The sequence below is a fragment of the Grammomys surdaster genome, unplaced genomic scaffold, assembly GCF_004785775.1.
Source record: "Grammomys surdaster isolate TR1022 unplaced genomic scaffold, NIH_TR_1.0 125846, whole genome shotgun sequence".
Lineage (NCBI taxonomy): Eukaryota > Metazoa > Chordata > Mammalia > Rodentia > Muridae > Grammomys > Grammomys surdaster.
The window spans coordinates 2,401,946-2,428,470 of record NW_021620672.1 but is presented as its reverse complement, the minus strand read 5'-3'; the positions used below and the strand labels follow the sequence as shown (position 1 = coordinate 2,428,470).

The 26,525-nt window shown below is 39.3% G+C and overlaps 1 protein-coding gene across 3 annotated transcripts in view; it reads right to left on the bottom strand.

Moving 5' to 3' along the window:
- Positions 1 to 26,525, bottom strand: part of Dis3l2 (DIS3 like 3'-5' exoribonuclease 2) — a 314,214-nt gene that overhangs the window by 234,294 nt on the left and 53,395 nt on the right. The window contains exons 5-7 of one of the 3 annotated variants that reach the window (XM_028789558.1): positions 26,213 to 26,314; positions 7,289 to 7,330; positions 4,802 to 4,843 (exon numbers count right to left, since the gene is read on the bottom strand). In XM_028789558.1, the coding sequence (XP_028645391.1) occupies positions 4,802 to 4,843; positions 7,289 to 7,330; positions 26,213 to 26,314 (186 nt within the window). The remainder of the gene's footprint in view (positions 1 to 4,801; positions 4,844 to 7,288; positions 7,331 to 26,212; positions 26,315 to 26,525) is intronic. The other 2 variants (XM_028789559.1, XM_028789560.1) reach the window with 2 other exon arrangements.

The window sequence follows — 26,525 nt, the reverse complement described above, 5'->3', positions numbered from 1 at the left end:
TTGCAGGCAAATTAATGGAACTAGAAAATATCATTCTGAGTAAGGTAACCCAAACCCAAAAGGACATACATGGTATATACTCACTGATAAGTGGATATTAGCCAAAAAGTATAGAATACCTAAGAAACCACCCACAAACCATAAGAAGTTTAACAAGAAGGAAGGCCCAAGTGAGGATGCTTCAATCCCACTTTTACCAAGTTTTTTGTAGCTAACCCATTCAGTTATCTGACCTGCATACTCATAGATAGGGACTAGACTGACACTCCCCTATGTCAGTAGAGTATGAACGTGTGTCTCCTAGGAAAGAGTAAAGGTCCAAGTCTCCTTAGAAATGATCACACTAGGATTCTTTTTAGAGAAAATTCTGTGTTTGTATTCCTAGAAGTATACTGACAGGGCAGTTAATACTTGCTTGAATCAAATATTACTCCTTTTACTATCACACCAATTTCTGACACAGAATCAAAGCAGAAATATAATACTATTCAGAAAAGAAAATAACCTAAATGTCTCAATAACTTGTCAACTAAAATAAGGATCATTTATATTTAATTTTTTTATTTATGTAGAGGCTTAGCTATCTAATCTCAAATTCCTACATCATACCACCCTGTAGTAAATGCATTCCACATTTCACAGATACTTCAATATCCTGGAACTCACTGAAAAGTAAATTCAGCCTGCAAAGCATCTCTGAAAATCAGATAGGTTTAGTGAAGACGTTTGTGGGCAAGAGAGCATCAGGCACCAAAATAAGGGCTTGGCATAGTCTATATGGTCAATCTCTACTAACAGACCAAAAACAACTACCAGAGGAGCAGAAATAGGGAGAGGGCTCACACAGCAAAGTGCCTGCCATGTAACCATAAGCACCTGAGTTTGATCACTGCACCCACATAAAAAAAGCCTGCAATGATGGCATGTGCCTATAATTCCAGGGCTGGGAAAGTAGAGACAAGTAAATCCTTAGCCTCACTATCACTGGCTGACTAGCCTACCCTAATCAGTAAAGCCAGGTCCTAGTAAGAGACCATCTGCCTCCTCTGCCTCTGCCTCCTCTGCCTCTGCCTCCTCTGCCTCTGCCTCCTCTGCCTCTCTCCGCCTCTCTCTCTCTCTCTGCCTCTCTCTGCCTCTCTCTGCCTCTCTCTGCCTCTCTCTGCCTCTCTGCCTCTCTCTCTGCCTCTCTGTCTCTCTCTGACTCTCTGCCTCTCTGCCTCTCCACCTCTCTGCCTCTGGAGTGCTGGAATTAAAAGTGTGTGCCAACACATTAGCCTCAATTTTTTTTATATTTAAGCAATGGTTACCTTTTAGATAGTGAAGTAACTTTTTTAAAAACCAACAATTTTCTAAGAACACAACTCAAGAAAAAAATTCATATTGTTTTATATGAATCTTTTTTAAAAGCTGTCATCTTCCCTACATTGATAGAAACAAAACAAAACAAAAAAAAAAATGTGCCCAGTGTAGGCTGTGTCTACCATGTAACCTTAGTTTATGCTGCTGCAAAAATTTTGGAAATTACCCTGGGCAGAGATTTTTGTATACTAAGTATCAGCCAAGAACAAATTTTTACAGCTGACTTCTAAACTCTTTAAAATTACACTTTATAATGGAAATACTGACAGATGTTTTACCCTAAAAGCACTGTTGTAATATTTCTAGCTTTCAAAAATACAAAACTATAAACTCAGCATCAAAGGATGAAAAAAAGTCATTAAATTATACAATTACCTTTTTAAATAGGTATAAATAAAAATATATTTTTTTTAACTATAGCCAGCAAGATGACTCTGTGGGTAAACACACATCCCGCCAAGCCTGATGACCTGGGACCCACATAGTGGAAAGAAAGAACCAACTCCCACACAGCTTTCCTCGGACCTGCACATGTAAGCTGTGGCACACACACACACACACAAATAAAAATTGTTTAATACAGACACACTTTATGGATAAAATATGTTCACAAGCCCTAATAGTTGCATTTATTTTTGCAAATGTTCTGCTAAACCACTAAGTCAGCATTTCAGAATGGAGAACTTACCCCAAGCATGGTAAGTCATCAATCTCTAACTTAACCCATCAACCCATGTGCAGACAGATTCCAGTTCTTGCTTCGATACTCTGTAGAAGGTGTATAATATAAATTCATATTGACTCAAAGAGTATATCATCTTGGGCTTTGGAAAACTTGCAACATAGGGAACCATTCAAACCTATGACAAGGACGTCCCACTGGAGAGCATAAAGTCAAGCAAAGTAGACAATTGTGGCTATGTGAACTTTACCCCAGACCATTCACACTTTTCAAATTCAGCTCACTAGTTCTAATCAGAACAAGCGAGCGTAAGCTACTCTCAATAATCTCCACTACAGTCTTACAGTAGAACACCGACAGCATAGCATACAATTCATCCTCTAAATAACATGCGAGTCCATACAAGAAAGCATACATAGAACTAAGACCTTAAGAACACTGATACCAGGCTTTGTGGCTCAATACATAGTTTGATGTCCTAATTCCCTTTAAGAGAAGTTACCAAGGCAAATCACTATCTCTCTGTTTAATACTGTCTGAATTACATAGTAAAACCACTAAGGGCGGGAAATACAAGTAACAGGTTAGTAAAAGAACAAGGGTAAAATGTGAGTTTGCTATTGGAAAGCAATATCAAAAATCTGTAGCCAAATCCACCATGCTTATCTTAATAACTGCCATTAAAACACAGTTAAATTAAAAGAACTGGGGAGATGACTCAGTGGAGTGATGGCTACTCTTTCAGAAGACTCAGGTTCAAATCCCAACACCCACATGACAGCTCACAACTGTCTGTAACTCCTGTTCCAGGGGATCTGACACTCTCACACAAACATGCAGGCAAAACACCAACATACATAAAAGAATAATAAATTATAAAAAAAATAATTATATTTGTGTACTAATTAAAAGTAGTACCCATTAAATTTTCCTCCTGTTTTAAATACCTTTAGTCAGTATAGTTCAGTCTTATTTGCATAGAGAAAAGTACACAAGCCATACATGCCCTGTATAATGAAATCCTGCAAAGCAAATACACTGATGTAACCATATACACGATGAAAAAGGATCACCAAAATACTAGTCCTCTATGTTGCACAAAACCACCTACCCACACTTCACTCCTCCAGGTTCCTCCTAATTCCTAAAGAATTCTCCCTGAATATGGATAAAGTCACATGTGTATAGACTGTATCCCAGCATGAAAGATTAAAAGATGGTAGCCTAATGAACAAGAAGATAGAAGAAAAGATTGATTTCTATATTGATAGATTCTCAACAAGGGATATCAGTGAAAAGTATCTGGACAAATTGGCAGGAAGGTATAACAATGACCACTCCAATCTGACCTAGTCTATGTAAGGTTATGTCCCCTCTCTTCACCCAGCATTCTAAATTATAAAGAAAAGATGGACCCACATTATTATGTTAGCTAAGTCAATAGTCTTTCTCTCACTTTTCAGAAGCCAGGACATCCGGAACAGAGATAACACCAGAATGTGTTAACACAGCTCCTTACTTTTAGGTCTGTGCAATGACTTAACACAAAATGTGAAACTGCTAAGGTCTGACTTTTTATTTTATGCTCCACATGCATGCAGTGCAGAGAGGCCAGAAGAAGGTGTCAGATCCCCAGGAACTGGAGCTACAGATGGTCACTAGCCACCATATGGATGCTAGGACCTGAGCCCAGGACCTCTATAAAAGCAGCCAGGACTGTTAATTGCTGAGCCATCTCTGCAGACCATGCTAAGAGATTTAACTTAACCAAAAAGTGCTATGTCTATAACAACTACAGGAATTATGACTAAGAAGCCAGGTCCATGAAGAAGATTCCACTTCCCCTGCTCCCTCCCTATAAAAGCCCTTTGTGAGCTGAGTGCCCTATGATGAAGCTATGAAGACAGCATCTCCTCCATCTTATAAAAACCGCCCCTAAATAATTCCCTCCCCATTGAATGGCAAGAAGCAAGTTAAACAGGAACAAAAGAAAATTAAGACAAAAAAGTAAAATTACTCCTTATCAATTTCATTCTTTTAAAATCAGTTAAGGACTGAGCATACCTTGCCATCAATTCCTTAGATAATAAAGTGTTTAAACTATTTTCTAGAGGAAAAATTAAATAATCCGCTTCGGAACGACTTGAAATAGACTTTTCTAAGATGGACAGGTACAGAAATCAGCTTATCTAGTCAACAGCATTTTGACATCATATGTTAGACTACCCTCCAAGCAAAATGTAACTCCTCCAATCAAAAGGAGGAGGGAGAAGTGTGAGAAAGCCTACACAATACTTGCACATATACATGTGTTTGTGCGCACACACATACACACACACACACCCCTAATACTCCACCTTTTCACCATCAAATCAACAAAGACTATTATCTTCCCTCTCAAAAATTCCTTTGCTGTCAATTAATGTAGGAGACAAATCAGAGCTTATAGATCCTGCCTTCCACCAGTTAACTATCTTTTTTTCTTTTCCAAAAACCCAATGGCATAATATATGGGCTTCTGTGTGCACTGAGTTAAAGTCCTTGCTCAATATTGTCTCCAAAAGTATCACAGAAAACTAGGATGGCTCCTAGGGAGACAGAGGCGAAGGTGTATTCACACCTAACAAATGATATAACTTTCAGTTCTGTTCCACAGCACCCTATCAGTTGGCTGTTTCTGTATCTTTTGCAACATACTTTATAATAAACCCTAGGTTTAATCTTTAGCATTGTTTAAAATCCAGGCATGAGAGTACATACCTGTAATCCCAGCACTCCAGGCAGAGTCAAGGTTATCCTTGGCTACACGGCAAGTTTGAGGAAGGAAAGAAGGAAGGGGGGAGGGAGGGAGGGAAGGAAAGAAGGAGGGAGGCAGAGAGGTAAAGGAAGAAAGAAAACAGAATAATTTATATTTTATATTCAAAGAGAAAAATTCTATCTAGCTCCCACATACAAACACCTAGAAAACCTGCCCAAACTATTGCTGCTTTCCCCATCAATGTCACTTAGTATTTAAGAAAATAAATTTCTGCTTCATATGATCAAACCCAGTGAATTCACCATATGTTCTTTCTTTCTAGTCACAAAATGTTACATCAAAAGAAATGAACCAGATGTTTTTCTAATGTTGTCAAATACTAAGATTGTTCAACAAAACTTTATTCCCTGCCTACTGGTATGCCAGGCATTAGGTGACTGGCTACAAATGAAACTCACACTTTCAGAAGCATCCACGACTTCCCAAGGACAAGCTAGATGATTCTAAGTCATTAATCTCCGCCAACAAACACACCCCATTTACAGGTGAATGCTTTCTCCACTTCAAAGCTCAGAGCCAGGAAGTAAAGAATCTAGAATGTAATTTCAGTGAGATTTGACAAGACTGTGGTCTAACAGGACACTACTACTATACACACTGAGATACCTGGTCCCTACCATGACCAGTTTAGACTTAAAGGAACAAATGCTTCTACTTCTTTAAACACATAGTCATTTTGCCTGAAATATTTTCTTCTCTCCTAAACGTTCAACTGGCAAACTCTCAGCCTGCAAGTCAAATATCATCCATTATAAGAAACTTGATTTATTTATTTTATGTATGTGAGAACATTATCACTGTCTTCAAACACACCAGAAGAGAACATCAGATCCCACTGGTTGTGAGCCACCATGTAGTTGCCGGGAATTGAACTCAGGAGTTTAGAAGAACAGCTGGTGCTCTTAACCACTGAGCCATCTCTCCAGCCCCTTGAGCAGAGGGTGGAGGCATCCTCTTGAAGACAGTGGGGAGGAGGAATGGGATGAGAAACTGTGGGAGGGCAGACCAGGAGGGGTGCAATGACTGGACTGTAAAAAAAAAAATAAAGTTAAAAAAAAAGAAGAAATTTGAACAAGCTTTTATGCAGACCTTGCCTATCCCCTTATTAAGCCCCTGCATTTCTGTCACCTCCATGTTCAACACTGTTGAGTAAAACATCCCATGGCACTGTGGGCCCTCTATTCACATCTGTTAACATACTGGTCTGTATACTGATCTAGAGCAGCTGAAGATGGCAGTTACATCCCTAGGACAGCCAGTGCCAAGTATAGCCACTATTCAGTCAATCAAAGATGAATAAACAAATGATGGTGGAATTCATTTAAGTTTTTAAAAAAGCTATTTAAAAGGGTGGGATTGGTGGTAGAGGAGGCTATGATTGGGATGTAAAATGAATAAATGAATGAATGAATAAATAAATAAATAAATAAATAAATAAAGGCTATTTTAAGCTACATTGTATAAATAAAAGTACATGAAATCCTAAACAGAACATATATATAAGAAAAAGAAAACAAGATTCAAGGCAGAAGCTGGGAATGTAAAAAAGGGAAATCAATATCAACATACTAAAACTAAGAAAAAGAATGTCATCAACGAAGAACTTCGAGTAAGATGACAGACTATAAGTCTCATATCATAGGTGACAACATAGATCAAGCAAACTTAGATATCTACAGAAGAATCCATACAAACACTACTTAATTCCCATTTTTCTCAGCAGCCCATGAAACTTTGTCTAAAATAGATCATTATTAGGACTTTAGGCAAGTCCTTTTTAACGTTTTTAAATTTTACTTATTTTATGTGTATGAGTGCTTGGCTGCATGTATGTCTTGTACCATGGCATGCCTGGTACCCATAAAGGACAGAAGAAAGTGTGAGATCCCCTAGAACTAGAGTTACATATAGTTGTGAGTCACCATGTGGGTGCTGGGAATTGAACTTGGGTCCTGAAAGAACAGCCAGTGCTCTTGACTGCTGATCATCTCCAGCCCTTAAATATTCTCTGTTTAATTTTTAATACATATGGGTGTTTTGCCTGCATGCATTTCACACTATGTCTATGCAGTACCTATGGAGGCCAGAAGAGAGCATGAGATCCTCTAAAAATGCAGTTATAGCTGGTTGTTAGCCATCATAATGAGTGCTGGGAACTAAACCCAGGTCCTCTGGAAGAACAAGAGCTCTTAAACTGCCAAGTTATTTCTCCAGACCCTCAAAAGCAATTCTTAATGGACACAAGAAAATTAAAATGATCCTTGTATTCTAACTGATCACTATGAACTATGATTATAAAGCAACAGAAGGAAAAACTACAGAAAATGTACAAATTCATGGAGCTTAAGCACCATGCCATTGAACAAGGAGAAATCAGGGAGGAAATAAAGCCACTCCTAGAGTGAAATGGAAATGGAAACACAACATACCAAACCTATAGATGTAAGAGGGATGCTCACAGCTCCGATTGCCTATAGAAAAAGGAAAGCAATCTCAAAAATATAACTTAATGATATATCTTGAGAAGGAGAAGAAGGAGAAGGAGGAGGAAGAGGAGGAGGAGGAGGAAGAAGAGGAGGAGGAGGAAGAAGAGGAGGAGGAAGAAGAAGAGGAGGAAGAAGAAGAGGAGGAGGAAGAAGAAGAGGAGGAGGAGGAGAAGGAGAAGGAGGAGGAAGAGGAGGAGAAGGAGGAAGAGGAGGAGGAGGAGGAAGAAGAGGAGAAGGAAGAAGAAGAGGAGGAGGAAGAAGAAGAGGAGGAAGAGGAAGAGGAGGAGGAGGAGGAGGAGGAGGAGGAGGAGGAGGAGGAGGAGAAGGAGAAGGAGAAGAAGAAGAAGCCGCCAAAGAAATCAGTAAAGAAATCATTAATATCAGAGGAGAAATTAATGAAATGGAAACAAAACAAGATAATACAACCATGACAAAGACGGTTCTTTGAAAAGATAAACTAGACAAACTCTCAGCCAAACTAAGCAAAAGAAAGAGAGAATATCCAAATAGATAAAATTAGAAATGAAAAGGGGAGCCATTGTAAGAGACAAACTTCAGAAAATGATTAGGTCTTACTTAAAAATATACAATATTCCAATAAATCAGAAAGTCTAAAAGAACTAATTTCTAGACGCATTAAGACCACAAAAACAAACCCATGATAAGGTAATCAATTTAAATAGAAAAGCAATGGCACTGACGCAATAATTAAAAATCTCCCAACTAGAAGAGAAAACCCAGGCCCAGATATAGTCACTGGTGGATTTCGTCAGACCTCCAAAGAAAGACTAACACCAACGTTCCCCAAACCATCCATATACTAGAGAAGAACATTATCAAACTTTTACGAAGCTATACTAAACCCAGAGATGCAACAAGAAAATAACAAACACACACATGAAAATCCCCGACAAAACACTCGCCAAATTCAAGAAAATATCAAAAAAGATTATTCACTGTGATCAAGTTGTTTCCAGATGCATTAATGGTTCAATATACATAAATCAACAAATGTTACAAACTGCATAAACCGTCTCAAGGACAGAAACCACATGGTCACCTTGATAAATAGAAAAGACTTACAAAATCCAATATACTTTCATGTTTAATGTCTTGAAGAGAGCTGGGAGATGCCACAATGGTTTAGCATTTGCCACATAACATGAGAACTGGAGTTTAGTTCCCCAGAACCCACACAAATGTTGGATAGGAATGTGACCTGCCTGCAACTCCAGCCTCTGAAAATGGAGGCAGAGGCTATTTATAATTGTGTGACCTTGTATCTGGGCTCTCAATTCAATTGATCCATGTGCCTGGTTTTGTGCTGGCACTATGTGTTTTGTTTTCTTTTGATTTGATTTAATTTGATTACCTTGGCTTTGTAAAGATGAGATATGTCAGTGTTCAGGACTTTAAAGGAAAAATTCTAATTGATATTAGAGAATATTGGATGGACTCAGAAGGTGAAATGAAACCAGGGAGAAAAGGTGTTTCTTTAAACATGGAACAGTGGAGCCAGCTGAAGGGACAGATCTCTGACATAGATGACGCAGTAAGAAAGCTGTAAAGTCTGAGCCAGACCAACCCTGTACTGTTGCAGTTGCTTTAATCTGTCTTTTTACATTGGCTTTTGTTTTCTAAATGTTGTTTTCCAAGCTGTTGTATATTTGGATTGCAGAACAATTTGTAAGACAAATACTTTTTTAATGTGCATTACTAATATGTTCTAAGTGAAGCTAATTGTCAACTTTATTAAAGAGGATTGCTTTGTGCCCCCTACCTAGTGTAAAATAAAGTCAGATCATTACAAACTTAAAAAAAAGAGAGAGAAAAGACAGCATCTTCAACAAGTGGTTCTAGTAAATCTCAAAGTCTATGTGAAGAAGAATGAACCTAGGTCCTTCTCCTTCACCATGCACAAACATCGACTCCATTCACAGGCTTCCTCCATACACTCACACTGACCCGACACCATGTTCCTGGGGCCAAGCAACCATGCTCCAAACCCTCTGAAACCAGATCTGAATTCTCTGAAACCATGCACCAAACTGTGTGCCCAAAGCAATCTTCCCTTCTTCATGTTTTTCTCAGGTATTTTGTCTCCTACTATGCAAAAGTGATAAAATTTTTTTGTTGACTTTCAGTAAGATTTCAAAATATATTGAAAAAAACTAAAACATGGTCTCAATTAATGGGAAGAAAATAGAAAAAAATGCATCATTTCAGACACACAGTAAGAGGTAATTCTTCAGGAAAAAATGAGTGAAACTGAAGTCTATTAAGAGAAATGATGTAACTACTTGAACTTAAAAGGTCTCTGAAAATGGGGAGGAAAAAGGTTATAGAACACTTCTTAGAATAAAAACAATTCAAAACAGATCAATCTAACTTTTTGTCAGTAAATATACTTTTTTGCCAATAACTATACGAATAATATCTCTCTCTCCATTTGCTACAGCTAACTAGGGACGGGTGGGGAAGGTAGGAATATAGCGACCACCTGGAGCCTACACAGGGAGATTCTACATCACTTCACCCGCAGATGGCTGCCCTTCAGTTAAAACAGTGTGTGTATACGTGCTTCCTTTCTTCAATTCTTGGTTTAGAAGATAAAGAAGTATTACAATACTACATGAATGTAACAGCCATCCAATGTAACATAACCCCCAAGCAGTCAAAATGCTGATGTGTTAAAACACAAATGAGCCTTGAAGATATTATTTTAAGGATATAAAACACAAAAGGACATTATTATTCTGTTCTACTTAATCATCTACATCAGTACTTTTTAAATATTAATGCTCACACAGATCGCACAGGGTTCTTGTTAACCAGATTCTAATCCACTAGCTTAAGAGTGTATGGGGCTGCTGGCACATGGACCACACTTGGAGTTGTCAGCGTTCAGATTAATCCAAAGGGAATAGCACACCTAACACCAAATGTTTGTCACAGAGAAGTGGCAGAAAGAGTCACGATGTCCCAGCTGCCAATGTTCAACCCCTAAGAGTCAATATGTCTCAGCTGCCAATGCTCAACCCCTCATTTTCCAAAGACAACCAGATCTTACACCAAAGGCTTGAAACAACAGCTGAAGATACAGAGATTCCACTCCCAGCTGTGCCACATATTCAGGGACACAGAAAAGGGTTGGCCACTGTTACAACCCTTGGTGAAGGGTTATTTCTTTTCCTGGAAGCACCTGTGGATGTGGCAGTTTGAGCATGCCTTCTTCAACATGCATAGATGATGACAGGGTGGTGCATTAGGGGGTAAAGCTTTACAGATGATCAGGTCATGGGGCCCTCCCTCCTCTTACAGTACAGCACCCTCTCACCTTGTCCTTCTTTTTGCCTTTAATATTCAAGTAAAGGTCAGTGCCTACGGCAAGTGGCAAAGTATAAGGATGAATGTAAGGCTCAAATTAGGAAATTAATTCAGAGGCAGAAACAAGGAATCAAATTGGAACTGAAAACCCTCCCCTCACAATACAACTGAATCTGTATGCTTTTGGCCCCTAAACTGTAAGAACAAGTTTCTTTTCTTTAGAAATATTTCAAATATTTTGTTACAGCAGCACAAAAGAGACTGAAACACTAGGTTTCCAAGTGGACAATCTGCCTGTGCCAGTGCCTCGGGAGAGCATCTACAGCTACTACTGTACCCCACGTAAATCACCCAGCTGATAGAAACTCCTCAGCCTAAAGCAGCTTGAGTTCTTTTTAGATCAAGTCTTCTGGTCCTTTACACACTCCATGCTTAATTTTCTCTCCAGTCATTATTTCTTCCCAAATTTTCTTTCCAAAAATCATTCCTTGGCCCTCTCCAGGGCCAGCTGGCAATCTCATTGACACTCCCATCGAAGTAGAAACAATAAAGAAATCTCAAAAGGAGACTACCCTGGAGATAGAAAACCTAGGAAAGAGATCAGGAGTCATAGATGCAAGTATCACCAACAGAATACGAGATAGAAGACAGAATCTCATATGTAGAAGATGCCATAAAAAACATTGACACAACTATCAAAGAAAATGCAAAAAGCTCCTAACCCAAAATATCCAGGAAATCCAGGACACAATTAGAAGACCAAACCCAAGGATGATAGTTGTAGATGAAAGTGAAGATTCCCAACTTAAAGGGCCAGTAAACATATTCAAAAAAAATCATACAGCCCTAACCTAAAGAAAGAGATGTCCATGAACATACAAGAAGCCAACAGAACCCCAAATAGACTAGACCAGAAAAGAAATTCCTCCCATCACATAATAATCAAAACATCAAATGCACAAAACAAAGAAAAAATACTAAAAGCAGTAAGGGGAAAAGGTAAAGTACCATATAAAGGCAGACCTATCAGAATTACACCAGACTTCTCACCAGACTATAAAATCCAGAAGATCCTGGACAGATATCATACAGACTCTAAGAGAACACAAATGCCAGCCCAGACTACTATACCCAGCAAAACTCTCAATTACCATAGATGGAGAAACCAAGATATTCCATGACAAAACCAAATTTACACAATATCTTCCCACAAACCCAGCCCTTCAAAGGATAATTGATGGAAAACTTTTAACACAGGGAGGGAAACTACAATCTAGAAAAAGCAAGAAAGTAATCTTTCAACAACCTCAAAAGAAGATAGTTATACAAACATAATTCCACCTCTAATAACAAAAATAATAAGAGGCGGCAATCATTTTTTTCTTAATATCTCTTAACATCAATGGACTCAATTCCCCAATAAAAAGATGTAGACTATCAAACTGGATACATAAACAGGACGCAGAATTTTGCTGCATACAGGAAACATACCTCAGTGATAAAGACAGACACTACCTCAGAGTAAAAGGATGGAAAACAATTTTCCAAGCAAATGGTCCCAAGAAACAAGCTGGAGTAGCCATTCTAATATCGAATAAAATCGACTTTCAACCAAAAGTAATCAAAAAAGATAAGGAAGGATACTTCATGTTTATCAAAGAAAAAATCTACCAAGATGACCTCTCAATTCTGAACATCTATGCTCGAAATGCAAGGGCACCTACATACATAAAAGAAACTTTACTAAAGCTCAAATCACACATTGCACTTCACACAATAATAGTGGGGGATTTTGACACCCCACTCTCAGCAATGGACAGATCATGGAAACAGAAACTAAACAGAGACACAATGAAATTAACAGAAGTTATGAACCAAATGGATTTAACAGATATCCATAGAACATTTCACCCTAAAACAAAAGAATATACCTTTTTCTCAGCACATCATGGTGCCTTCTCCAAAATATACCATATAGTTGGTCACAAAACAGGCCTCAACAGATAACAAAAAGATTGAAATAATCCCTTGCATCCTATCAGATCACATGGCTGGTCTTCAAAAATGACAAAAACAATGGAAAGCCCACATACACGTGGAAACTGAACAACGCTCTACTCAATGATGACCTGGTCAAGGAAGAAATTAAAAAAAGAAATTAAAGACTTTTTAGAATTTAATGAAAATGAGAACAAATCATACCAAAACTTGTGGGACTCCATGAAAGCAGTGCTAAGAGGAAAACTCATAGCTCTAAGTGTCTACAAAAAGAAACTGGAGAGAGCATATATTAACAACTTGAGAGCACACCAGAAAGCTCTAGAACAAAAAAAGCAAATACATCCAAGAGGAGTAGATGGCAGGAAATAACCAAACTCGAGGCTGAAATCAACCAAGTAGAAACAGAAAGAACTATACAAAATATCAACAAAATCAGGAGCTGGTTCTTTTTCTTGAGAAAATCAACAAGATAGATAAACCCTTAGCCAGATTAACCAGAGGGCACAAAGACAGTATCCAAATTAATAAAATCAGAACTGAATACGGAGACATAACAACAGAAACCGAGGAAATTCAAAAAATCATCAGATCCTATTACAAAAACCTATACTCTACAAAACTGGAAAATCTGGATGAAATGGACAACTTTCTAGACAGATACCAGGTACCAAAGTTAAATCAGGAGCAGATAAACCATCTAAACAGTCCCATAACCCCTAAAAAAATAGCAGCAGTTATTAACAGTCTCCCCATCAAAAAAGCTCAGGACCAGATGGTTTTAGTGCAGAATTCTATCAGACCTTCCAAGAAGACCTAATACCAATTCTCTTCAAACTATTCCACAAAATAGAAACAGAAGAAACACTAACCAATTCATTCTATGAAGCTACAATTACACTCATACCTAAACCACACAAAGCCGAAGAAAGAAAACTTCAGACCAATGTCCCTTATGAATAGCAATGCAAAAATACTCAATAAAATTCTGGCAAACCAAATCCAAAAACACATCAAAACAATCATCCATCATGATCAAGTAGGCTTTATCCCAGGAATGCAGGGACGGTTCAATATTCAGAAATCCATTAACGTAATGCACCATATAAACAAACTCAAAGGAGAAAAAACACACAATCATCTCACTAAATGCTGAGAAAGCATTTGACAAAATCCAACACCCTTTCATGGTAAAAAAATCTTTGAAAGATCAGGAATTCATGGCCCATACCTAAACATAGTAAAAGCAATATACAGCAAGCCAGTAGCCAACATCAAACTAAATGGAGAGAAACTTGAAGCAATCCCACTAAAATCAGGGACTAGACAAGGCTGCCCACTCTCCCCCTACCTATTCAATATAGTACTGGAAGTCCTAGCCAGAACAATTAGACAACAAGAGGAAGTCAAAGGGATACAAATAGGAAAATAAGAAGTCAAAATTTCACTATTTGCAGATGATATGATAATATACTTAAGTGACCCTAAAACTTCCACCAGAGAACTCCTAAACCTGATAAACAACTTCAGCAAACTGGCTGGATATAAAATAACTCAAACAAATCAGTGGCCTTCCTCTATTTGAAAGATAAACAGGCTGAGAAAGAAATTGGGGAAATGACACCCTTTACAATAGTCGCAAATAATATAAAATTCCTTGGTATGAATCTAACCAAGCAAGTGAAAGATCTGTATGACAAGAACTTCAAGTCTCTGAAGAATGAAATCGAAGAAGATCTCAGAAGATGTAAAGATCTCTCATGCTTGTGGATTGGCAGGATTAATATAGTAAAAATATGGTCATCTTGCCAAAAGCAATCTACAGATTCAATGCAATCCCCATCAAAATTCCAAGTCAATTCTTCACAGAGATAGAAAGAGAAATCTACAAATTCATTTGGAATAACAAAAATCCCAGCATAACAAAAACTATTCTCAACAATAAAAGAACTTCTGGAGGAATCACCATTCCTGACCTCAAACTGTACTACAGAGCAATAGTGATAAAAACTGCATGGTATTGGTACAGAGATAGGCAGGAAGATCAATGGAATAGAATTGAAGATCCAGAAATGAACCCACACACCTATGGTCACTTGATCTTTGACAAAGGAGCTAAAACCGTCCAGTGGAAAAAGGACAGCATTTTCAACAAATGGTGCTGGTTCAACTGGAGGTCAGCCTGTAGAAGAATGCAAATTGATCCATTCTTATCTCCTTATACAAAGCTCAAGTCTAATTGGATAAAGGACCTCCACATAAAACCAGACACATTGAAACTAATAGAAGAGAAGGTGGGGAAGAACCTCGAATACCGAGACACAGGGAAAAAATTCCTGAACAGAACACCAATGGCTTATGCTCTAAGAGCAAGAATTGACAAATGGGACCTCATAAAATTGCAAAACTTCTGTAAGGCAAAGGACACTGTCAATAGGACAAAATGGCAACCAACAGATTGGGAAAAGATCTTTACCAATCCTACATCTGATAGAGAGCTAATATCCAATATATACAAAGAACTCAAAAAATTAGACTCCAGACAACAAAATAACCTTATTAAAAAATTGGGTACAGAGATAAAGAATTCTCAACTGAAGAAATGTGAATGGCAGAGAAGCACCTAAAGAAATGGTCAATATCCTTATTCATCAGGGAAATGCAAATCAAAACAACCCTGAGATTCCACCTCATACCAGTCAGAATGGCCAAGATCAAAAGAAAACAAAAACAAAAACAAACACAACTCAAGTGAAAGCAGATGCTGGTGAGGGTATGGAGAAAGAGGAACACTCCTCCATTGCTGGTGGGATTGCAAGCTGATACAACCACTCTGGAATTCTGTCTGGCAGTTCCTCAGAAAATTGGACATAGCATTACCTGAGGCCCCAGAGATACCACTTCTGGGCATATACCCAGAAGATGCTCGAACATATAACAAGGACATATGCTCCACTATGTTCATAGCAGCCTTATTTATAATAGCCAGAAGCTGGAAAGAACCCAGATGTCCATCAACAGAGGAATGGATACAGAAAATGTGGTACATTTACACAATGGAATATTACTCAGCTACTAAAACCAATTAATTCAAGAAATTCTTAGGCAAACGGATGGAAATAGAAAATATCATCCTGAGTGAGGTAACTCCATCACAAAAGAAGACACATGATATGTACCCACTGATAATTGGATATTAGCCCAAAAGCTCCCAATATCCAAGATACAACTCACAGACTACATGAAGCTCATGAACAAGGAAGACCAAAGTGTGGGTGCTTTGGCCCTTCTTAGAAGGAGTAACAAAATACTCATGGGAGCAAATATGGAGACAAAGCATGGGATAGAAACTGAAGGAGGGGCCGTCCGGAGACTGTTCCACCTGGAACAGTCACCAAAGGTAGATGCTGATGTGGATGTCAGGAAGTACATGCTGATAGGAGCCTGATACAGCTGTCTCCTTAGAGGTCTGCCAGAGCCTGAAATATACAGAGGCGGATGCTCACAGCTAACCATTGAACTGATCAAGGGGTTCTCAATGGAGGAGTGAAAGAGAAGACTGAAGGAGCTGAAGAGTTTGAGGCCCCATGGGGAGAGCAACAATACCAACCAACCAGAGCCCCCAGGGTCTAAACCACCAGCCTGAGAGCACATAGGGAGGGACCCATGGCTCCAGCTGTATGTGTAGGGGAGGGTGGCAGTGTCAGGCATAGGTGAGTGAGGAAGTCCTTCATCCAATGAAAGCTCAGTGCCCCAGTGTAGGGGAAATCGTGGGTGGGAAGGTGGGAGGGTAGGTGGGGGCATATCCTCATAGAAGCAGGAGGAGGGGGGATGGGATAGGGGTTCCTGGGTAGGGGGGAAATGGGGAAAAGGGATTACATCTGAAATGTAAATAAAATATCCAATTAAAAAAAAAAAGACTCATTCGAGTTTCTGCCTTCTACTTCATTTACTATATCCAATCACCAGCTTTACTCAAGCCTAAACTCAACACCTCAAATTCCTCAGTGCCATTGTGGCTTACCATCCCTCCTTAGGGCTGTCTGAACAAATGTTCCCATCACTCTCCCACCATTTTTCCCCTTCCCTTTAGGTCATGACACTACTCCTTACATTTTATTTACCAGCCTCACCTTGTCTCTTGCATTTTAAGTTTCAAAGCACTAAAATATATGTGGCTCCCCAAGTCTACCATTATTTTCTCAATAGCACATTGTAGAAAATATTTTTGCCTGGTATATATTACCTAAGTTCATAAGACAGTAGTGTGTCTGTGTGTGTGTGTGTGTGTGTGTGTGTGTGTGTGTCCTATATTATTACTGGATAAGGTAGACCTATTGGCTTTTTAAAATAAAAAAATGAGACTCTGAACAACAGTAGTAGGAGACAGCAGTACTATACCCTTAGAGATACTCTTATGCTTTGTAAGTATTACAGATAAATCCCGGTATATTTCTTTAAAATATAATATTTGTAGCCTCCCATTTATTAAACTATGCTGTTGCACCAGCAACTTAATTTAAAAAAACAACAAAACTACTCTGTATCACAGAATGCACTTTAAAGCACGATTACCTAACCAAGGGTGACCTTGGAGACCATCTGGATCACTTTCAGCGACTTCTGAATTCCGTTTTCATTAACTGGAATGAATCTGCAGTAAGTGCTGTTGAAGCTCATCCCATGAGCACTGGCAAATATTTTTCAAATGGCTACTCAGCATGCAACATATAATGAGTATAATTAATCCAGTGTGACAGCCACAAACACCATTTGGCAAATAGATTCTGCTATCCCTGCCTACACACTCTTGGGAGGACTGCACCTCTTGTTCCTCTTCTGGTTGGGTAGAGCCATTCTGACCAACAAGTAGAAATGACTCCATCATTTCTAGACCAGGTATTTTAAATGTTGGTTTCCTTCCGCCATAGGAGTACAAGGCAAGAAGAATATATGGCCACAGTTCTATCTAGTCTAAGCTCTGGAGTAAAGATAACACAAAGCAAAACTACTGGAGGATCTTGCTGGAATATAAATCACACTGTCCCACACTATATGCTTACCCACCACGTAGACTACTTAGCAGTCAGATATTCTAAGACACCAATATTTTATATCTCCTATGCACAACTGTTATCAATAGCAAACCAAAGAGCTACAAATAATACATCTGAACTATGTGCTCTTGGCCAAAGTTTTCATTTCTAGAAATAACAGTATAACTATCTGACACTTTTGGAGCACTCATGTGTCATTTTTGCTGTATCTTGTCTACATTAACTCATTCACTGCAATGAATATGGATTTCACCAAACCATCTCCATGGAATTAAGGAGGAATGAATTTCGTTTTGAACATATAATCCTAAAATATTAATTGGGAATTTTCCAGCACAAATAAGCTACTCTATCCTTAAATGATACATTCTTTATTTCAGACATTTCAGCCTAAATTACAGAGATCTGAAGACATGTTTGAAACAGGCAAGAACCTGAAGTATTTGAGCCCAGAGTTGGCAACACTGAAGAAGAAAAGATGACTATTAAAAATAGGTTTGTGTACATAAGAATCTGAGGAAAACCTGATCATGGGAGTAGATACAGCTACCCTGTACCACTCCAGGTGGAGGTTCCCAAACCTTCCCTCCATCATTAAGCACCTTCCAAGTCCTTTCCGGGACGGCCACACAGGCCAAGAAAGCAAACAGTTCTAAGAAGTTCTAATTCCATTGGAATTGACAACAATCCAAAACGATAGTGGTTATATAAGAGATTGGATTAAATATAATCTAGCATGATGGGTGCATATTTAAAGGAGAACTTTAAAGACAAAACTTTCAAACAATCACTTGAAGTAAACGCTGATTGTCAAAGGAAGCAATTTACTGTAGTGGTCCAAAGTCTTGTGACCCTGAAAAGGTTTGGAACAGCCACTGAAAAGTAGGGATTAAATGTACACTTTGATTTTTGTATTTAATTTAGAACCCAAGCAGCACTCTTATCAGTACTTCCTTTATTCTTTCAAACTCAAGCTATTTCTTTCTGAACCAATTTTCTCTTAAAAACATTCCACTGAGCTCTGGCAGCTTAAACATCACTACCCCTGCTCAAAAGTAAGCTTGCTGAGGAAGCCCGCAGCAGAGTGTCCAGTGACACTCCATGGTTATACTCTGTTTCACCGTAAGCTGAGTGACCCGCTAGTGTTTTGAGAGGGATCTAGACTTAACCAGCACAACAGCTGCCTGGTTTCCTCCCACTTGTCCTCTCACACCAGTGTAAGGGACCAACAATAATGAAATGATTCATGGTAACTAAGTGAATCAGTGTCTAGCATGACGTTTCCAGGAGGTATCAATATATCAAGTAGACCCTGGCCTGTCTTATCACACTTTCAATATTCAGTCAAAAGAATACAAAGGCTAAGTCCCAGTGAGCAAAACCTTCACGTGAGCTCTCTCTCTGTCCGTCAAGTTCTGTTTCCCACTGTGTTATCTGACTGAGTCTAATTTTAACATGATCTTGTCAGCCTCCTTTACTCTACTTTTCTCGGAGTTGATTACTATGGCTGCATCAGCTAAACTGCTCACCTCAGTTCCCAGTCAAGCTCATGGAAGGGCTTCCTTTTCAACCCACCATTCAGAACCAAGACACCAGAGCTGAATCCTGTGCCCCAAGTGTCCTTTGCTGTAACCAAAAACTCCCAGAATTCTGCCTCTCAGAATTCTACTTCTGCTCTGGCCCATGCTCCCTGAGTGTGCCTCCCTGTGCTCCAAGTCAGGTGACTGGCACTAAGGCTTCAGTGCCTCAGCTCTGGAATCCCACATCTCCGCAACTGCCTATTTGCTCCTTGAAAATCTGTACTGTGTTGCTTTCCATCCGCTGCCACTGAGCCAGGACAGCATCTAGGCCCATCACCCCTTTTATCTGCTCTGACCAGTGCGCAATGGCTCTTGCTTTAGGCTCTGCTGTCAGACACCCGGTAAGGCTCCAAAGCCCGTTACCAACACTGGCCTCCACAAAGCCCTGGGATGCAGTCCCACCTCCCAGTCCTCACACGCAGCTACCAGAGCTCTGAGTAATTTTCCCTAAATTGTTTTCTGAGACTGACACTAGGATTCAGACATCCCAACTGATAAAGTTAACTTCATTACTCATGGTGGCAACTTAAGATGCTATCTAATGCTAAAACATATGGTTTTTTTTTTTCTAAATCCAAGCAAATTCTATGGTACAGACATACCCATCTACAGATCAAAATAATCCTTTGTTGATTATTCCTGGATTAAAAAATATCAATGAGATAATAAAATCAGGAAACATAAATCTGAACCCAACTTACTCCTTAGTTACATTAATATTAATTACATTAAGCTATGTAAGCCCCATTTTTCACATTAAAACTGAGGTAGAGATACTAAAGAATGAGATGCAAAATACACTGCTACTAGAGCATACTTTAAAAGTTCACAGTCATCAGGCTTATGTATGTTTCTCTGTAGTACACTATACTGGAGTATTAAGAGATGGAAATAACAGGATTTTTTTTTTTGATTTTTCGAGGCAGGGTTTCTCTTTATAGCCTGGGCTGTCCTGGAACTCACTCTGTAGACCAGGCTGGCCTCGAACTCAGAAATCCGCCTGCCTCTGCCTCCCAAGTGCTGGGATTAAAGGCTTGCACCACCACTGCCCGGCCAGGATTTTTTTTTTAATTGTTTAAGAGATGGACAGAGAGCCAGGGAGATAGCTCAGTGGGTAAAAGTATTTACTGTGCAAACCTGACAACCTGCATTCAGATTCCCAAAAAACATAATACTAAAGTAAATAAGATTTTAAAAGTTGGTCTCAGTAACACAAGCATCTGTAACTCCATGGAAAGTCTACAAAAGGATGGGAGTGAGCAGTCAGAGTCAAGAGAACCTCCACAAGCTCACCAGCTGCCAATCAGGCTCACAAAGGGGTGAAAAGACCCTGACTCAAACAAGGCAGAAAGGCAAGAACCAAAACCTGAGCTTATCTACTGACCTCCACATGGACTCCAACACAAACATAGATACACAAACACACACACACACAGCATCATATAATCACAAAAGATGAAGGGTAAGACCAAATAATAGTTATGAAGGATGAATATTTTAAATTGAGAAAAGGATGAGAAAAAAACAGAGCCAAAGGAAAAAAATCAAAAAGCCAGCAAACAAATATTTTTATGCGCATGTGTGTGTGTGCATGTGCGTGTGTGAGTGTGTGTGTGTGTGTGTTATACACATGTGAACTAGTGGATCTGCTGGTGGGCACTGATGTAAAAGACAAAGGTCAATCTCAGATGTCTTCTCCTAGCCCTTTCTGCCTCATCATGTTGTTGTGGTTGTGGTGGTGATTGTGGTTGTTGCTGTTTGGAGATGGTGCTGCCCAGCAACTCACTCTGCAGAACAAGCTGGCCTCAAATTCAAACGATCAGCCCACCGCTGCTTCCCAAGTGCTAGGTTAAGGATGTGCACTACCACACACACCTCTCTACCTTACTTTTTGAAACAGGTCCTGTAGCTGAAGCTGGAGCTCGACAGCTAGACAGGCTGGACAACAAGCCCCTGACACCTTTGTCTCTGCTGCTATCACCCCACCACCCCAAAGCACTGGGGTTATCAAGGTAGACTGGTGTACCTGTTTTGTTTTGTTTTGATTTGATTTTTGATGGATGCTGAGGATCCAAATTCAGGTCTTCAGGCTTGTGTAGCGAGCACATTACCAATTAAGTCATCTCCCCAACCCTAGCAAATATCTCAGGGGACTATATGAGCTGCCAGGGACACTGATTCCCACAGAAGGTAGGGTCTTGAGAGCAGGTAGACCCCACTCTTCTTCAACATGTCTGGGAGAGTCAGTAGAGGAATTTCATTTAGCCAATACTTCAACCCACATGTTCTTCTCTGAAACCTGATGTTTCCATAACCCTCTCCTGACAAATCATTCTCATCCTGGAATAAAACAAAACAAAAGCTCTCATCCCTCAAACCTGAATTCTAATGTAACCTTTATGCCACCTTTCCCAATTGTCTCAGAGTTTGCTGCTCAAATAATGATGTATTTCTTTCCATGTTGTAAACCCTACAATCATTCTTTCCATCTCCTCCTAACCAGCCTACGGACTCCCTAAGGGCAAACCTGGTACCTATTCTGTTTATATCTCCAGGATCTAGCCCAGGGCAGGATAAATGGGAGAAGCCGCTGGTTATCCAGTGTAGCTCCAAGAAGAAACAAGACCAGTGCTTGGACATAACTCCCACCATCAGCACCCATTAGAACACCTGAGGAAAAAGGGCCCCAGGTCAAGAGACCCTGATTCTACCTCTACCTCTGCTCAAAAGTGTTCGAACCACACACCCTCACAGTATCTTGGTTCCCCAACTGGCAAACTAAAGAAACTATCATTTGTCCCTCAAATATTCTTCAGTAGAGGTCTCTTATATACAAACACTAAAAATGTGAAAGAATTCTGAAATTAAAATTGTTATGTAAGAGTAAATTATTTTTATTATTGCCTCACAGCTTGATACTTTTACAGCTATCTATTTTGCCAAAAAGCATGCTGTGAAATAAATTGACTATTTACTACTATAACTAAAAGAACTGTTGTTTTTCTCTAAAACCCTAAAGGCACTGCAGTTTACATACCCAAGAGAGTGAACACAGCAAGCATAAAGAAGGAAAGACAAATAAGCCAATTAATTCACATTCACTTACACTACTAACTAGAGAGTCCTTTTAATAACAACATGTTTTTATACTAACAAACAAGTAATACAACTGGCCAGTGTGTTTTGATGTGCCTATATTATACATGTCAGGATTTTCTAGTGACAGTCTGAATATTCTCCTCTCTCTAGGTCGATTCTGTCACCAACAACTGTCACAGCTAGGTCACAGCAAATAAACCTCCAAGCCCTTCAAACTGAGGAGCTGTGAAATACATGGACTAATGAGGCCTAAGAGATATGCCTAATGGCGCTGATCTGAAAAGAACCAAAGCCGGTGTCAGCAGCCCCTGTGAAGACACTTGGGAACTCCACGGACACAGAATAAGCAACCAGAGTGGCCTCCAAATCTCAAACTTCTTAAAGTTAAAGAAGCACATGTACATCAAAACTGCCACTGAAGAGTGTAGCCCTATGGCCCTACACCAGCCCTTGGCAGCAATTACAAGAAGGGAATGCTCCTTGCCAGTCAGGCCTGTGACTGTCCATGTCAATCTCTGTTCATTAGTATGCTACCAATAGACAGAGGGCACAAAAGATCTAGCCTGGGACTCAATGGCCCAGCCACACTGTTAATATCCATACTACTCACTCAATTATCTTTCCCCATCAAAAAGAGCTCAGATACAATGACCAATCACACCTATCTGCTTCGTTTACTTTCCTTCTTGCTCCATAGAGTGAGTCGTTTACTCAAGATGTGACTCCCAAAACAAGAGACTCAACATGGCTTGGGAACTTACTAGAAATGCACAATTTGTGGCACCACCTAGGCCTGCCTTACTGAATTAGAATTTTTATTTATCAAAATCCCCAGATAAATAATTTATAGGCTAAAGACAGGCCCAGATCTAAGGCCTGACATTCCTACCTCTATCTTTCTCAAAGACAAGAAATAACTGTTCTCAGCTCACAAGCTTCTCTGCTGAGTGTCATCTCCTCTGTCAGCCATGGGGCTCTAGAGGCCTCTGGCTCTTGTAAGTCAGAGGATTGTCTATGCTGCACAGACAACTCAACGACTGAGGCTAGTGCTCAGTGCTCAAGGTTCAGGGACTCTTATTCTTTTGACTTGCAAGATGCCACAGCTCATTCTAGTCCCTGGAAAACTTTCCTCCACAGTATGGACTGCTGAAAACTTCAGACAGGAGCAGCTGAGAACATGAACAACCTTCTTCTGTGTTTCCAGAGCTTTGCTGCTGACCCACTCTAAATATGGCAGCCCTACAGTGGAGGAATACAAAGCATATTTCACCTTACACTAGGTAGGTCCTTGCATCAAATGTCTCTCATTCTGCCCTCTTTGGGCTCAGCTGCTCCTTATATCCCTGAGGACAAAAACTCTCGACACTCTGCTCTTTCTTGCTGACTCTCCACTAAGCTCCATCCTGCCAGCCAGCCAAGAGAGATTAGTAGCAGCAAGGTATATTCAAAAGCACATGTCTATAAATAATCCTAGGACTCAGAAGGTTGAGGAAGGACAGCAACTTTTAAGTCAACCTGGACTACCCAAAAACTCTGTCTCAAAAACCACAGACAACAAAATTACACCCTCTTCTCTGCACAGAGAATGGACTGCAAGAGCCTGAGTTTGTTGACTACATCTCACTGTACCTGTGTTCTCTATATTCTCGGATTGCACTAGTCCCTTAGCTACATCAGGCATAATCTGGTCATCACCGTTTTGTCCCCATATGACAGGATGTAGGCCTCTCTATCCTGTCCTCACCTAACCTCTAAATGGTGGCTCACACAAGAACTTAGGATTCAAGTTTCTCCCCTTCTTCAGCTGTGACTCCAGGTAATCCTCCTGCCAATGTTGCTATAAACACATGTATGTACTCATGACTTCCAAAAATACATGTCTAGTTTCTATCTCTTCCTGGAACTCCAAACTCATTTTTTGTAAAGAACTTTGCTTATTTTCAGTACTTTCTACAACATTATTGAGGTAAAGCTAACACATAATAAACTACATATACTAAAAGTACAAAGTGAGGAGTTCTGAAATGCACATGCAATTAACAATTCCACAACAAATGAACGAACATAAGCGTTTCTCCTACTCCCACCCTAAGCCACCACTAGTCTTTCTTTTGTCACAATTAGTCTGCACTTCTAGATTTTTGTACAAATCAAATCACAGGGTACACTCTGTCCCCTGTATTCTTTCATATATCATGATTATTTTGAGATCTATTTCTTTTGTGGAATGTGTCAGTCATTTTCTGATTTTACTACTGAATTGTACTCCATTGAATGGACATTCCATGATCAGTTTACTCACTCACATAATGATGCCTATCTGTCTCCATCTTGGAGTTAAAACAACATTTGTGTATAAGACTTCATTTATAGACTTATGTGTCAATAATTTCATTTCACTAAGGTAAACAACCAAGAACAGATCGGCTGAACCATGTATTAGTCATATGCTGAACAGTTATGGAATTTTATCCAATGCATTTTCTATGTATACTGACTGAAACTTGGTTGAAATATGGTATAAGACTTAGTTTGTTAAATGGTGGGCTATAAAGATTGCTTTCCAACACTAAGCCAACTTTGCATTTCTAGGACTAGCGCCACATAGTCATGTTCTATTCTTAGTACATGTTCCTAGAGTCTTTGCTAATATTCTGTTGGATATTTGTTCACCTGTGTTAATGAGAGGTATTCATCTTTATATCTTTTTTATGTTGTTTTTTACTCTGGTATTTCACAATGGTGGTCTTATAGAATGAAGGAAAAAGGTAGCTCCTTCTGTAAGACAAGGACTATTTCCTCTTTAAACGTTTAGCAGGGTTTACCAGTAAGTGAGACCATCTAGGATACTGAAGTTCTTTTCAATAATATATCCAAAAAGGAAAGTATTAATAATACCAGGCAAAACTAGTAACATTTATAGTAATACTTTTCCTATAGTAATATGCTTTTCCTCACTGTCCTCCGTTTCAGCTAATAGCATCAAAGTCATTTTGCTTAAATACAAAACTTAGCAGCCGTTTGCAGCTCCCCTGTCTGTTCTCACAGCCACCTTCACTCCTGTCTACTCTGTCTTCACATGCCAACTTCTCTCCACCTCCACTCTCAAAGCTACGTCTCAGCCTCCAAACTGGCTCCTGTAACATGCAACTTGTCCCCACTGCAGTCAATGTTCAAACAACAGCCAGGACAGCTTCTGGTTTGATCTCTTCCATTTTTACATACTAACTGTAAAAGAAAAACAGTAAGTTTTGTTCACAAACCTGAACTGTACCAACTGCAGGGCTGCTCCCTGTTTTGCCAAACCCTTTGCTGCTTAACAAGCTCTAGCAGCATGGGCATTCACAAAGCAGACGTCTAGATCCAGGCTCGGCAGCACATGCCTTACATCTCAGCACTAAATATATATATATATTGCTGTGTGTCTCAGTAAAGGAAGCAGAAATGGATGAAAAAATGACACCACTTCTGTGGGTTTGTTGTTCCAGCTCTCACAGCATAGGATGTAGGAAATTAATAAATTATTTCACACTTGATAAGACTCTACAAGCACTTTTCTTATCTAAAAGAATATCAGAAATCAGTACAAGGATCTAACAAGGTAGATTGACTGGAGAGAAGGGGGAGGGCTTCAAATCCCCATTCAATAGCCTTATTTAGAGGCAAAACTCAGTTTTACCTTGGGGTCCAAGGCGCCCATAACTCACAACACATACACACACACGAACACACACAATGCCTAAGTACATCATGAAATGCACAGTACGCTATGAAGAAAATAATTAGAAAAGGAAATTTAAACTCACCTTCCACTGGTCCTCAGGAAGCAGTTTTACAACCACAAGGTCCCCATTTAAGGCTCTATTACGAGCAATAACTCCATCAATAAAAATGTCCCGATCACCATCCTAAGTTGGAGGGAGAAATAAAGGAACAGTCAAGTTATCAAGGTCTAGAGCCAAGATTTACTTCCTTAAGTGTTTATACTCTAAATCTGTCTTCTAACTTAACAAGAACACTACCCCATAGCCTAAAACAAATCTAAAGGGAGCTAAGTCTCTTCTGAAAAAAAATTATATTTATATATATAATATATATATATATATATATATATATATA